The sequence below is a fragment of the Trachemys scripta genome, chromosome 6 (assembly GCF_013100865.1).
Source record: "Trachemys scripta elegans isolate TJP31775 chromosome 6, CAS_Tse_1.0, whole genome shotgun sequence".
NCBI classification, from domain to species: domain Eukaryota; kingdom Metazoa; phylum Chordata; order Testudines; family Emydidae; genus Trachemys; species Trachemys scripta.
This window is the reverse complement of record NC_048303.1, coordinates 76,026,139-76,041,615: the sequence shown is the minus strand read 5'-3', so window position 1 is coordinate 76,041,615 and position 15,477 is coordinate 76,026,139. Positions and strand designations below refer to the sequence as shown.

The 15,477-nt window shown below is 37.7% G+C and overlaps 1 protein-coding gene across 1 annotated transcript in view; it reads right to left on the bottom strand.

Moving 5' to 3' along the window:
- The window catches only part of MEGF10 (multiple EGF like domains 10), a 144,507-nt gene that overhangs the window by 55,715 nt on the left and 73,315 nt on the right, over positions 1 to 15,477 (bottom strand). The window contains exons 6-8 of the mRNA XM_034774364.1: positions 5,682 to 5,928; positions 4,328 to 4,448; positions 2,826 to 2,962 (exon numbers count right to left, since the gene is read on the bottom strand). Of these exons, the coding sequence (XP_034630255.1) occupies positions 2,826 to 2,962; positions 4,328 to 4,448; positions 5,682 to 5,928 (505 nt within the window). The remainder of the gene's footprint in view (positions 1 to 2,825; positions 2,963 to 4,327; positions 4,449 to 5,681; positions 5,929 to 15,477) is intronic.

Sequence of the window (15,477 nt, the reverse complement as noted above, 5' to 3'; positions counted from 1 at the left end):
TCACACATACATGTCAGAGGAGACTGTGAGATAACACAGAAGATACTAAAAAATAATGAGCATTTTTTTCTTTTGCTTCATTTATGTAGCAGCACCATAAAGACACAAAGTCAATTTCTGATCAAGGGATTTCTTTTCTAAAGCCTCCATCAGACTTTCTTTCATGTAGCTTTTGAGGAAAAATTAACAGCTTTTTCCAAGAGTAAAAATCTGTTGAATTTTTACACGTTTTGTAAAAAGACATTAGTTATTTTGAAGATGATTCTGTACATCTTGCTATCTAGCACAAATACTGAAAAGCCAGTTTCCTGTTTGATCATTCTAAAACATATAACCCATTTTCCTGATGTACTTTTTAATAGACATTTCCCTTGGTGGTTTTTAGAGAGAATATATGATCTCAGCATGATGTTTTCAGTTTGTGCTTCTCTGTGTTTTATGACTGAACTGTTAAAATCAGAATGACACCACCACCTTATTAAAAGCCCTAAAGATTTTATGATGCATTTCACAGCAGGCTGACCTTCCTACTGAATAGGTTACCATGCACAGAGCCAGGATGTGAAGTGTTTCACAGCTTTACATGCCAGAGAAAATCAGAGAATATTTATTGATACAGGCCCTATACAAATTACACGATGTATTGACTGGTCCATACAAATGTACACAGAGAAACAGAAAGACAGATAGATAAATAGGGCCAAATGCTGAAATCCTTACTCAGGCCACACTGACATCAAATCATGAGATGTGTTATGCACCCATGGGAGTTTCAGGTGCACAGCACCTTCCAGGATTTGGCTAAATGAGAGATTTAGCTTGAGAACTCGAAGATTTGGCCTAGAGCTAATACTGTTTTTCTGCCTATTGAAGAAGGAACCAATTCTCTTCCCCAATACATAAAAAAATAGTCTCCTTGGAGATATCACAATATCTTTGTATGATTGGCAGACTCTGCTTACAAATGGGGCACTTCAGAGCAGAAGAGAGGTTCTTAACAGAGGTAAGTGGGGGAAACATGTTCAGCTCCTGCACGCCCTGTGCCTAGCTCAAGCCAGCGCTCTTAGTCCCTCAGTTTCATGAGCACTGATGGTGGGATTTTCAAAAATGCTCAGTGCTGACCTAATGCTTCTGTTGACATTAATAGAAGACTCATTTGGACAATGTTGGGAGAAAATCCCACCTACATGTTTACTCACTGGGGTTGTGCAAAAAAAGTTAAAGGAGAAATTTTGCAAAATGGTGATCAAGAAATCCAACAAAATTAGACCGAATTTCACACTGCAATTTTTTTAAAATTGCATTCTCATCAAGATATTTGTTTAGGAAAGAACCTCTTCCATCCTCTACTGAAGACTGGTATCAATGAATACCCAGTGGGCTGTGTTCAAAAATGATGGCTAAAGTGGCATAAACTGGACTCCCTGGAATTTAATTAGATCTCATTACACTCACTTAGACTCTATTAGACATACTAACACACATTTGCTGGTGTATAAGTGAGCCTGAAGTTATAAATTGATATAGGGAGTAGTCCAACACCTGTTCACACCATCCTGTTAGCTGCTAGTAGGAACACAGAACACAACAAGTACTTCCCTCCATGGCTGGTCGACTGGTGTGAAGTAGCCAATGGGGCCATGGCCTTTTGACCGATCCATACCACAGAGGGATAAGTAGCACCCTACCAGGGAATAGGCCCAGCATGTTGGTAAGCACAGGGACTACAACTATGCCTGGACCCTATTCAGGAGGGCAAAAAATGAAAGGCTCTTTGTACCTCAAACTTCTGCAAGGGATAGACACAGTGTGGCCTATAATTGTTTCTGATTTATAAGGTCAAATTACAGCAAGACTTTAATCTCAAATGAGAAAAATAGAAGCCACAACTGTCTTTAGAAACACCTGTGTGCAGCATGGAGATTCTCACGTATATCGTCCTGTCTCTCATGAAAGTGGTTTGTGCTTTCATTCTGATTTGCCTGTGTCTGTTTAAATGCATGTAACACAATCTCCAATGTTTCCTTACAGAGGCAAACATTTAATTTTGGCAACACTAATAGCTCTGGATTGGCTGTTTTTCTTCTTTGGGGTTGTTTATGTTTTTTTATGGTTGGTTGGGTTATCCCCACATCCTGTGGATGCCTGCACTGGAATTGCATGTGGAATGTGGTGATGGTACCTATCATTGTTGGCAGAGATCCTACGGACTAACCCCAGTGATTAAGTTATTGTGGACTTCAGCAACTGGGTTGTGTACTGTTTAAAAGGTATGCAGGAAGGTGCTTCTTTCAGCACTTTCTACCCCTCTATAAGGGAAAAATGTTATTATGTTCACTTTTGCTATGAAACACATTTGATGGACATTTTAACTGCAGCTAGGCAATGAAAAAGATTAATTTCTTCTTTTGAATGAAAATGCTTTGCAAAGAAGACAGCTGGTAGCCCAGTTCAGAGACCAAATGGATCAGCACTTCTTCAGTGACCTCATCCTATAGCCACCATTGATCCATCTCACCCCATTATTGGTTCTCAAACTATCTCATTCTGCAGACCCATCAGCCAGGGGCCTGTACATTACTGGGGGTACACTGGGCACAGTATGAGAGTCCTTAAACTAAACCATTTCTCATAGGGACTAAAACATCTTTCAAGAATTGAACTGCCACCTTTACTTTTGATTCATTATCATTTAGGTGACATAACTGACAAATCTATAAAACACTTTGAATTATATCACTGATGATATGCTTCCACCTGCTTCCTAGTTTTTCCTTTTGCTGTAAAATCCTTGGTACAATTTGGTAGAGGTGAGTTTTACTTACCGTTCCCCTGTGTAACCTGGACTGCAGTGACATTGCCCTGTTGCTGAGTCACATGTCCCTCCATTGTGGCATTGACACTCCTGGGAGCAGTTCTTTCCATAACGACCCTCTGGACAAGGCTGACCACAGACTGTGCCCTGTTTACAAACAGAATCCAAATGTTAGGCTTGGGACTGCAGCTGTGTGGAGAAGAAGAAGAGAAGGGGATTGGAAAGAAGTGAGGAGATTAATGGGATCTTGTATCAGACTGCTTATACTCTTCTAGAAAATGCCAGATTCATTTTTAGCCTTAAACACAGAGTACGTTTTGTCAAAATGAAAAAAGTAGTGCAACATTTTTGTTTTGGTCAAAAAATGAGAACCAAAAAAAAGTTCATTTGGGTTTTCACCACATACGCTCTTTTCAAGTAGAAAAGGAGAGGAGGGGACAAAAACTAAAAAACGTTTCAATTTTCATATTATTGTAAAATTCTATGAAATATTCCAAAGAAAGCCAAATTTTTTAATTTTGTGTGAAGTTTTTTGCAGAAAATATATTAGCATTTTCTGAGTAGCTTTAACTAAAAACAAAACACAGCAAGAGCAATAGACTTCAGTAGGGAAAGAAGACTGAGGGGAACAGCAATAAGATCACATGGTACATGTGTACAGTTGGATGGTTTGGAATCTAAACTTTAAATGTTTCCCTTTTAATTATTTAAAAATTCCCTGTCACATCATTTTAACTCCCTTTCCACTGCCTGCCAGAAATGGTCACCCGGGGCTCACTGCCTATTATTTTATATATTATTTGTTTTGTTTGTTTGCCCCCTTACTATATATAGACAATCTCCAACCATCCTGGTATCTAGCATGATTAAATTTCTTGGTTGTTGGATATAAACTGTTGAAACAATGGCCTCCGTCCTTCTATAGAATTCTTTTCCCCATATGGGTCTGGGAAACCAGTGGAGCCTCTCATGTTTGCCCTTGTGGTAGGAATGGGTCCTTGCTGGTGTGAGGTGCAAAGGGATAGAAAATCTATTGATCAGTTATGAAGCAGATGTTCTGATGTCACTGTATTCCTGGGCTATGAAGGTGCCACCAGAACCTGTCCATTACCTACTTTTCTTTTAAGAGGGTAGCATTATATATTTGGAAACACATGTGAAGGCCACCATAGGAGTATTTAATGGTGCTGCTGTTCAAAATGTAACAGTTATATCAAATTATATCCACAAGGACAAGACTTCTGATCAGGTTCCAAAAGATGGTGTTTGCATGCCTGCAGAAAGCACATTTTCCTTTTCCCACTCTTTGAAAAGATTACCAAGGCAGTCCAGAATTTATATTTGATTTTGATCCCTTGTGGTGGTACCATGTGCTAAAATACATTTCCTTTTGTTTCTGGCTTCAGTCACACTGTCTTTGCTTTTCCAATTAAACTTTCTCCTGAAGTTGCCTGAAATCCACAAACATGGAAATTTACCCAGTTTATATTTATTTTTAGAAAGCAGCTTTACCATCCATCCAGGTGGGCAGGCACATTCCCCAGTCACATGGTGACACACTCCTCCATTCTGGCATGGACATCTTTCTTCACACTGTGGCCCATGTTTGCCGGGGGGACAAAGATCCTCACAGCTAAACAATTGGTGCATAATGAGTATAATTGTTATTTATATGCAACGTTCAGTCTCTCCCCCTCTCTTAGGCAAGCACTCAGAAATAAAGGGAAATAACCTTTAAGGGATCAATGATATGAACATATGGAAATAAAATTAGCAATTAAAAATTGTAAGTGTATGTATCTTTCCTTAAAGATATTTCTTTCTAGAAAAAACAAGTTTGGTCTTGGTATGGACAAAGATTATAACTCTCTGCTAGAAGGACTAACCCAATCAAGTGCATTTTTCTATGCTTAATTTTCCACTACAGGGCCAATCTCTGTTGGCTGAATTTTATAAAACTTGGACAGAATTTGGAACATATTTTATGGGCCAAACTCATTCCTGCAGGTACAGGGATTGCAATTTGTTGTCCCTTTTGCCTTCCAAGAGGCAGCTGCTTTGGCAGCAGTGTTCACCTTCTAAGCTGAGCATAGGGAGCAGCTCTATTTAGCAGCCAAGACTTGACATGAACTTCACTAGCAGAGACTCTTTAGGGAAAGCTCTGAATTAGGTCACTGTTGTCCTGCATGGCCTTGCTTCTTCTTGGGCCAGTCCTGTTCCCTTATAGACTGTGCCAGCTAGTTTTCTACCAGGGGTTTGTGCATGCAAACAGAGTGCTGCCCATACAACTATCTATTGCGAGTGTTTAAATACTCATTCCAAATACCCAAAATGTGAGCATATGTACAGAGAATGGTTTGAAAATTTGGGCTTAATCCTTAAAATTCAACCCCCAAATCTTAAACTGTTGACTGCTACCTAATGCAGCCAGGACATTAACACTCAAATTATGGGATGCATCAGTCCTGTCCCGATATTCCATTGCAAGAAGTAGGCTGGAGATGAAGTGGTTAATTTAAACACAAATCTAAAAGCTGAAGTCAATTCTCAAACTTATACTAAAACCCAAATGTAAACCATACTACTCATTAGTGCAGATTCATAACGTCAGGAATGCTTTTGTACAAAGTTGCTGGTGCTACCAGTGCAACAGCTGTACCTTACCAAGAACATTTTAGCATTTAGCATTTTAATAACATGCATTGATAAGTATACAGAGGGACTTATAATCAGATATAAGTATTGGTAAGTTTTAAAAGAAGCACTTGCAGCATAATGTTCACATAGGTTACTAAATACTAAATATTTTACCCTGGGGTTAGTGCCATGACAAACCCGAACAGTAAATAATATACCCTCTGCTTACAAAGCACCAGTATATCCAGGAGGGCATCTGCATTCTCCAGTCACATGATCACAGGTGGCTCCATTTTGACACTGACATTTTTGGTGGCAATCATTTCCATATGTTCCCTGGTCACAGCGTTCCTCACAGCGCCAGCCCTTGAAACCAGAAGCACAGTGGCAGGCTCCAGTGATGGGATTACATAAGGCTCCATTTTTGCACTGGCAGCGACTACTGCAGTGGGGTCCCCAGTGGTCACTATCACATGCTGAGGAAAATGTGGAAAGAAAATGTCATAGCACTTCTATAAGCATGCATGGTGCAATGCAGAAGACATGATGATTCAGAGATATCAAGATGGCTTTTTTTATGACACAGAAATGGTAGTGGTATCCTTGTAGAGACACCCTTGGCTCTCCTGGGTCTTTAAGTGTCTTGATAGCCAGATAGGACTTAATTTCCTGTTTACAAGTATATGCCTTAATCTGCACTTAAAATAAACTGAAACTTCGTCTACAGTGAAATAAAGGTAAGTTCCAAATTCCTTCAATGCATTATGATGTGAAACTGAAATTATGATGATAGTGAATCATTAGTTACATGGTCAAAGGGTCATATTCTCCATCTGGCTACTTATTTCAGTGGAGTTGTATGAGTATAAACCAGATCAAAATTTAGCCCATAATCTAACTTTGGAGCCATAAACATATATCAGAATCCCACAATGAAGTTATTCTATGTAAAGATGAATTCATTATAAGAGGATCACACTGCATAGCAATTTTTTAAAAGCGAAACTTCCAACTAGTTTACATACTAACAGCTATTTCCTTTCATGTTTTACAATACTATTGGTTGACACTGCTGTAAGCAATGTAATAAACATTCCATCAAACAACAGAAACTAACTGTTATTTGGTTAAACAGTATGGAGATCTATACCACAGACAGTAAGGATAACATTTAATATTTTGAGTTAACCCAGTTTGTTTTTATAATCATTCTACTATGTATTTTTGTTTTCTACATTCTACTCCATCAGTAGTAATGATAGTAAACCCTTCTCAGAATCTTTTGTTTTCTCACCTTCAAAAGAAATCTTTAACAGTAAGAAAAGATTTGGTTATAATGAGAAATAGGAGTTTTCAATAACAAACCAGAAGATAAAGGTCACCTACAGTTCACCAGAAATGTGCTAATCATAAAGGTCAAAGGATCTGCTTTTAATTTTTATGTTCTACTGATAACAATAGTGCAGTGGTGAAATCTCAGTTGCAATCACTGGATGCCCTTAATGACTGACCACCATTGTTCACTCAGTCTTCTCCTGGGGCAGAGCAGCCAAGCAGAGAACAGACCTACTTTCTTAGAGCGAGACAAAAGAACTCAAGACATCTCCTTGGGGTAAGAATTGCTCTGCTATAGGAACTGATCACTCAGACTACACAAATAAACAGGATTAGGGTCCTTTAAGGATTTTTTTCCTTCTGTATGACTTGTGTCCTGGTTAATTCCTAAGAGCTATGGCATGCTTTGAAGTGACAGTTTCCTCTCAAACAGTATTTTCCTAAAAGGTCACTGGAACATGCTTTCCACAATGTAGCTATTGTTTATGTACACATACTGTGGCTATATATATATATATATATATATAAATGGAGTAAACCAAACATGTAGTAACTGTTTCTCTTTCATTTCTTCATTCTTGTCCCCTCTCTTCCTCATTTAGCTATTTAAACATTCATTCTTATGTGCTGGACTATCTGTACAGTGCACAATGTATTTCACACAAGATGTATGTCTTCCCTCGTTATTGCTCACAGATAAGCCCAGACCTGGCAACACAATATTTTGAAAATGTCTAGATGGAGTAAAAGTAATCCTCATGCTGAATCAGTCCTCAACTTCTCCTCAGGAAACCAACTGTTCTGAGAGGTATGTATGTGTGCAGGGGATTTGTGAGACAGACAGATGTTCTCTCGGGACTGTATGGAGGCCACCAAAATAATTTTCTTTCACGCCCCATCATTGATTCATATTACAGTCCCACTCCTGCTTCCAATTGAAAAGGACAATTCATCCATTCCTGATAGAGAAATTAAAAATAAACGTCAACGTTTTGGAATGTTTGAAAAACCCTCTGTGAAGAACTGAAGGATTTAAAATTACCATCAGACAGCAGCTCTTTCAAATAAAATAAAATGAGCCATATGCATCCCCCTGGTGGAGTTACATCAGGGTGAACTTGGCCTAACCTTTCTTAATATATAAAAAGCACCACTAGGCAAAAATAAATTTATTTTTGGCTTACAGTTTGCAGCTTGTATTATTTTACCAATTGCTGGAAGTGGGATATTTGATGCAATCCACCAACATTCACACAGAGGTTTGGAGAGAGGGTTTAATGAGTCTCAAAGACATGCAGACAGCCTTTGCTACTGTATACCTGCCACAGTAACAGTACCAGACAATATGCACAATGGCAGGATTACCACAAACTGTATCATTGTGAAGCATTGCAGGCCTTCTGCTCCCATTATAATGCACTTTAACAGCTACATCATCAGACTGTCTTCTTAGGTTGTTACTGTCCCTTAGAGATCTACTGAAGTTAGAGATGAACATAGTGCATCTCTAAACTTGAACTTTTCTAGACTATTTTACTGTAAGAGGCATGTGCTGCACATTGTATGAAATTTTATTGGTTTCCTGGTGTGCTTTTCTCATTCTGTTTGCACGGGGCCTATTAAAATAAAAACACTAGTGCTCACTCTTTAGTTTTCCAGTCTCATGGTCACCCTCTGTAGAGAAGGGTGAGAGGGTGGGAAACAAATACTGACTACTTAGTTATTTCACTATAGCATAATGCCAGAGTATTTTACCAGAACAACTACTGCTGTAAGGTAGTCTATTACATTAGGTCTGTCACTAGCCTACTCTCTAACTGTGAGTTATGGGCACCACTTCAGAGAAAGCTGAATGATTAATGGGATTAAATAATATTCTTGCACAAAATAGATAAATTGCATACTTTTCTTCTATATATCACTCTAATCAATAAGGTCTCTCATAGGAAATGAAAGTGATTTATCAGAAACAGATACTTAAATTACAATACACAAAACAAATATGGGCAAAGGGAAGGGGTAGAAATGCTTCCTGTAAAGAGATTTGTTTATTTTTAATTATCTTTGGAGGCTAAACTTACCAAATATTAGATCAGCCTATTTCTACTTCTGCCTCATATTCAAAAACTAAGACAGGCTGGAAGTCACACAGCTGTTAATCTGGTAAAAAGAGTACTCTTTGAATTAATGAGTATCCTCGGGTTACAAACTGTCAGCTAGAGTTCAATCAGAATAGCTACTATAACAACCATCCTTACTACTCCAAGGTCACACACACACACACACACACACACACACACACACACACAGACAAACACACAGGGGCAGAAGAAAGTGTCAGCTAGAGACTTCTACCAAACCGAATTAGGGTAATAAGTCATCTTTCACAATACAGGGCATAAGGGAGGGGAAAGAGTACCACACAGTAAAAAGAAATAAAAGTCCCATATTCAGAACTGTTTTAGCAGAAAATAATAAGACTCAGCACTAACAATTCAGGGAATTGATTTGAGTCCTATACTAAAGCAACTCAGAATCTATGCACCAATGACTGCTCTCTCAATGGGTCATCATGTTCATGAGCCTCAAGAACTAAGTTTTGAGATGTGTAATGTGAATGGTAAAAACTTGTTTCTTTAATGTGATTATATTAATGTATTATCATGGACCTCACCAATCAGTAGCTGATGTTGACAATAGCGATGTTCTATTTGCAAAGTATTTTCATCATTATTCCTAGTAGCTAGAGAATGTTTATTCCTTACTGGGTGAAATCCTAGCTTCACTGAAATCAATGGCAAAACTCCACTGATTTCAGTGGGGTCTGGAGTTAATCCCTGGATTTATAAATAATGAAACAATATTTTTCAAAATATTCTGGAACAGATCTTCACTGTCATAGCTCCATTGACTTCAATGGAGTAATCACAATTTGCACCAACAGAAGATTTGCCCCACCATATCCATATTGCATATATTTGGTCCAATCTGATCTCAATTTCACGGGCACAGCCTCTTCAAAATACCAAACACCATTCCTGCACACACTATATGCAACCTCAGTTTTCTCAATTTTAAATAAAACAGTTTTCCAGAGCTACTGTTCAAAGTCAACTCTTTTGTGGGAGTCATAGGGATCTTATATCCTACATTTCACGCTGTGGGAAGAAACTCAGAGAAATGTTTGCCAAAAACTGCATAGTAGACTTTTTCGCAAAGAAAAATATTTGGTGCCACTTATACAGTTTGTTCATCTGAGAATAATATCTTTTTAGTCCCCTACTGTATGTCCTCTGTACATCACACAATGTTACAAATATAGGACAGCAAACATTCCTCTCAAAAGGCTCTCAGTAAAAGCGAAGGCATGCCTTTGGGAATAAGGGCATTATATTATATAAACCCTCATTTAAAATGCATCAGTATGATATGGAACCCTAAGACAATATAAAGTTACCAACATAAAAACAAATTATAAATGCTCTCTGAAGCGCAGTGTCAGATGACAACTTTATGAACAGAAATGGTCCCAGAGCTTCAGTTGCAAAGAACCTTCTTCAAGGAAAAAGCAAAGGAAGAAAATGTGTGATGCAAATTGGTACTATTCTTGGGGCTTTTGTATGATACTTGAAGATTTAAAGTTGTGTATTTCATATTATAATAACTTTAATGCACATTGTTATTATGCTAGACGGGTCTCATTTTTATGCACATGGCTTATGTAGCCTGGTAGTGACTTGCAAATTAGTAGGCAAGGTGTCCTGATATTTTACAGTGTGAGAAAGGAATTTGTATAATTAGAAGTACACCTTTTTGGTTTTATAACTCTTATATTCCTTATAAACAAAAACAATGCGTCAGTCCAATTTTAACATGACCTGATCTCTGTCTCTCTATGTTGATTGCGCTTGAGAAGGTAACAAAAAGAGAAGCATGAATGAGTCCAAGTTTATTCCTGACAAATCCATCTTGATCACATGTAATTCTGAGCTTCTCTAAAGAATGGCATATGATGAGAGCAAAATATGGCTATCAAATCAAGTCAAAGAACATTTCAGAAGAAAATTCCCCTTAGAAACTCAGCAAAGACAACTACCTTACACGTACACTATAAAGTTACTTATATAATGTGATATTCAGGATGCAACATGTTTATGGCAAGTTATTTAAAGGTCTGACTTTCTTGTGTTTTTCTTTTTTTGCTAATGCAAACATGGATGTTAAAGTAAAGAATCACACTAAAATTAAGATTTATTTTTCTTAGCATCTTTCTTTGTTCCTATCAGATAGGTGGTATGGAGATAACAACATACTATTTGATTCTGGCTCAGAACTGTTCCTGGGATTGTACAGCAAAACATTATAGTATGTATCTGGAAACAAGCGCCATTTATACTGCTGCCAAAAACAGAAGAGACCTTTATCAGAGTACTAGACTAATATAATTTTAATCTCCTTTCCTGTGATGCCTGAAGTAATTGCATAAGTCTAACCATAAAACACATGCATGAAAATGTGTTTTTTCCAACCACAAATTGTGGGTCAGAGTGAGCTGCTCACTCATTTGGGAATGTAATTTTGGCAGCCAAAAATTTAAATAAATAGCAACTGTAAAAGTGAAAAATCTCATCCCCTGTCCCTCTAAACCTCCAAACATAATTTCTTTAGCTGAGTTCAAAAGGTCGAGGTCTATGGTACATTAAGGTTGCTTTGCACTGCTTCAGCTGTGCAATAACTGACTTAACCAGCCTGTAGCCTGGGCATCATCTTTGACTCACACTCAAACCTTTCTCCTCACCTTCAGGTTACATCTCAATCTTGCTGATTCCTTCTGCATAACATCTCTAAGATATGTTATTTCCTATTCTTCCACACAGCAAAAACTTTTGTCCAGGCTCTCATCATCTCTTGTCTCAGTTACTGCAACATCTTTTTTTTAATCTGGCCTTGACAAATGCAATCTTGCCCCACTCATATCCCTTCAGAATGCTGCTGCAAATATAATTTCTCTAGGCTGTCACTCTGACCATGTCACTTCTCTCTTTGCCTCCCTCCACTGCACGTCTCTGTTGCATCACACATAAACTATGTATCTTCTCTTTCAAGGCTCATTCACTATCAAGATGTCAACTCTTGCCTCCAATCGGCCCAGGGTGCTAGCCTCCATTGGCAACTTGTTAAATTTTTCAAACAAGCACCTTTGTACTTTTTCCCGTGCTGTTCCTCACACTTAGGAGGAGCTCCTCATAAACATCCAGGAAGCTACTTCACTTTCCTTCTTCTAAACACTCCTTAAATCTCTCCTTTGCTGAGATGCCTACAAAAACTTGACAACAACTAGGCTGCTCGTGTGCTGTGACCACTGCCTAATGTGCAAACTAATACTGTCTCACTGTTTCCTTGTACTTCCCCATCTGTCTGTCTATGTCCATCTGTTGTCTCTTGTCTTATACTTAGATTGTAAGCTCTTAGGGGCAATGACTGTCTTTTGTTCAGAAGCACCTAGCACAATGGAGTCCTGGTCCATTACTAGGGCTCCTAGGCACGATGGTAATTCTTCTTCAAGAGACATCTCTGATATGGAAATTATCAATTGTAGCCTCCCGCCTTTATGATCATGACAGAATTGTAAAATTTCCACTCTCCTTTGGCTACCAATCCATCTGATGATATTACCAATGTAACTGGCTCTCTCTTTCTCTCTCTTCCTGGTTTGCCTGCAATCTTGCCTGATAGCGTGAGTGCTAGAAGAAGGTTGCTCTGCGATTGGAGAGTTACGTGGCCCCAAAAATATGTTATTCTTTTACCTAGGGTCTCAAGTAATTGTGCTCTTTCTAAATTCATCCTTCTTGTCACATCTTCATTTGTAGGTTTGTTTATCCAGGAATGTTTTTAACATTTTTCAGTAACACCAAAACTTGAATGCTCTGGATTCTTTTAAGCGTCCACCTCTCACATCCATTCAGGAGAGCTGATCATATGTAGCACTACTTCAGCAATCTAGTGCAGATGTGCAGTTTTTACTTTTGAAAACAGAAGTCTTTGGAAATCGTTAAATACATTTTTGCAAGCTCTATTCTTTTTTTGATTTCTTCATCACATCTTCTGTCTGATGAGTCTGGACCCACTAATTAGGGGATTCCACTATTCACTTGTTCTAGCACTTGACCATCAAGTTATAGGCATTGCCTACCTTATGCATCACTGTATTTACTCATTATAATAGTTTGTCTTTCTAACATTGTCATTCCATATTTCTTGCTGACATTGTTCACAGCAATAAGCAAGTTCTGAATTTCTTCCCTAGGTGAAGTGATACAAAATAGATTATCAGCATATCTTATATTGATCTGCATGCCCTGGTAGTGTCTTCTAAACTTTGCCTCATTGTACTTTCTATTATTAGTTGTGGAGATAGAATGCAATCTTGACTTACATCTTTCTTGACAGTTCATAGTTCATTCAGACTGCTGCAGACTGTCCCCTATACAGGCTTTCTATTAATTATATATCTTGAGAGTCAATATTAGATTCTTCAAGAATTTGTATCACCTTCTTGTGTTTGATTTTACCAAATACCTTCTCATAACTTACAAAGAACATATACATTTCCCTTTGTGCTTCTCACATGCTCACATAAGATCCTCAGGGCAAAGACTGCCTCCCTCATGCCTACTCCTGGGTGGAAACCAAACTGACTTCTGCTAATTCTTGTCTCAAGATGTTGATGTAGCCGCGTGCCAACAATTTTCAGCAAAACTTTAAGCGTGTGGCTTACTTGGCTTTATAGTGAAATGCAGTTCAGATTTTCCAGCATTATTAACCTTCAGTAGATGAACAAAGACTTAAAACGACCTGTGCTTCCACTCTCCTGAGCTGTGCTGAGTACAGCTTAGCCATAGCTTAGAATTTGAGCCAAGGTCTCTTTCCTTAACACAGACAGTGAGAAAAGCCTTTTTTTTTTTTATATTTCTGGAACTAATGTGTTTGAAATCCAAGTGTGGTGACTAGTGGCAGGTCTGCATGAGAATCCCAAATCCAAATACCCTGAAGTTTAGAGTTTAAATCTATATCCATATCTGAACTTTGTTACTCAGGCCCACCTCAAATACAAAGGAGCAGAACCCTTGTGAGGAACTATACTTTAAACAAGTCACTTCAACTCTACATAGACAGAGGGCATCCCATCCACCTCTCTGAAGTCAATGGGAGAGTTGCAAGTGAATTAAAAATCAGGATGTAAATCTTCTTATATGTAGCATACATTAAAATATGTTCAATGTACTGTCCAAAAGATATTCTAAGCTTACAGTATGAAGCCTTAGAGAAGCTGTGAGTTATGTCTGTAACATTTTCTAGGCTTTAGGTAAATCACAATCTTTGCCATAAAACTGGATTGGTATTCTTTTTGGGTTTTTCCTCTCCTTTGTCCATACGGAGGTAGCAGAGGAATATTAATATCCTTTAAGTAACGTATACTATGGTAATATATCATGCAACTTAGACCTTGTAAAACTGTATTTTGAATGGTTTTATATCCTATGGTTCCCTGATTACAGTGTCATTAGCCTCTGTAGAATGCTCAGTCAGACAAAATACAAAGTACCAAAAAGGTACAATAGGGTAGAGACTATTCTCATTGATGCAGTATTTTGGACACAAATTCTAAAATGTTATTATATGACCTAGATTGTGTCAAGAACAGTAAATGGAATAATATCCATTCATTTACATGGCAAAACCTATGGCAAGAATGACACTGTCACCAACCTTATCCAATCCTTTCTTATTACACAACACTGAGTGCAATCTTGTGACTACTCAACTCTGATACCAGGGTTTGGTTAGTTGGATATTGAAAATAATGTCACTCCTTTCCTTTAGGCTACCCTCTGAGGAAAATTACTCTCCTGAGTGAAACTTGAACGAAATAACATTCAAGTTCACCCTAAATTTCAAATCAACCACATTCAAGTGGGTTCAAAATTTGATAAAACGCGTAAGTCCATCCCTACAAGTGGCATCAAACCTGCATGTTACTAGGGTTACAAGGTGGTAAAATTTGGAAGCAGAAATCTCAGAAATCAATTTAAAGGACTATAAATCAAGGCCAGCTATGCTGAATATTCCACTCTGAGAATCTTTTTAAAAGGCTTCAATTAATAAAAACAAGAGATTATTCTCCATATCATTTTTGCTATTGTGATCTGTATGGTTACCTCAGTAGGCAAGAACTACATTCTTATGACAAATATAATCTTCTTCTTTAGAAAAATCTTTCTTAATAATTATGAAGTATTAATGCTTTTTAGTAAAAGACTTATTTTTCCTACATCCCAGACACAAAAGTACTTTGTGCTTTTTGTAGAACACAACACTTCCTATTAAATCTGGATTTCCTTTAGAATCTTTTGTTTCTATCTGATTTCATTTGTTACATTGAAGGCTTTCTACCCTGAGGCATATTTTTCATTCTTTCTTATTGTTCTGTATAAAAGAAAGGATTTTTATTCAAGACTTTTTTTTAACTTTGTAAAAGCTTTTTGGTCTGTGAAGTGGAAGAACAATGAAAATGTGTTTTTTAGACTCTGTAAAGGACTGGAACTGTATGCCTTTCACATGTCATACATTTCACAAGACTTTTAAAAATATTTTGGACCTCAGAATACAATGGTGGATAGCTGTTAAGG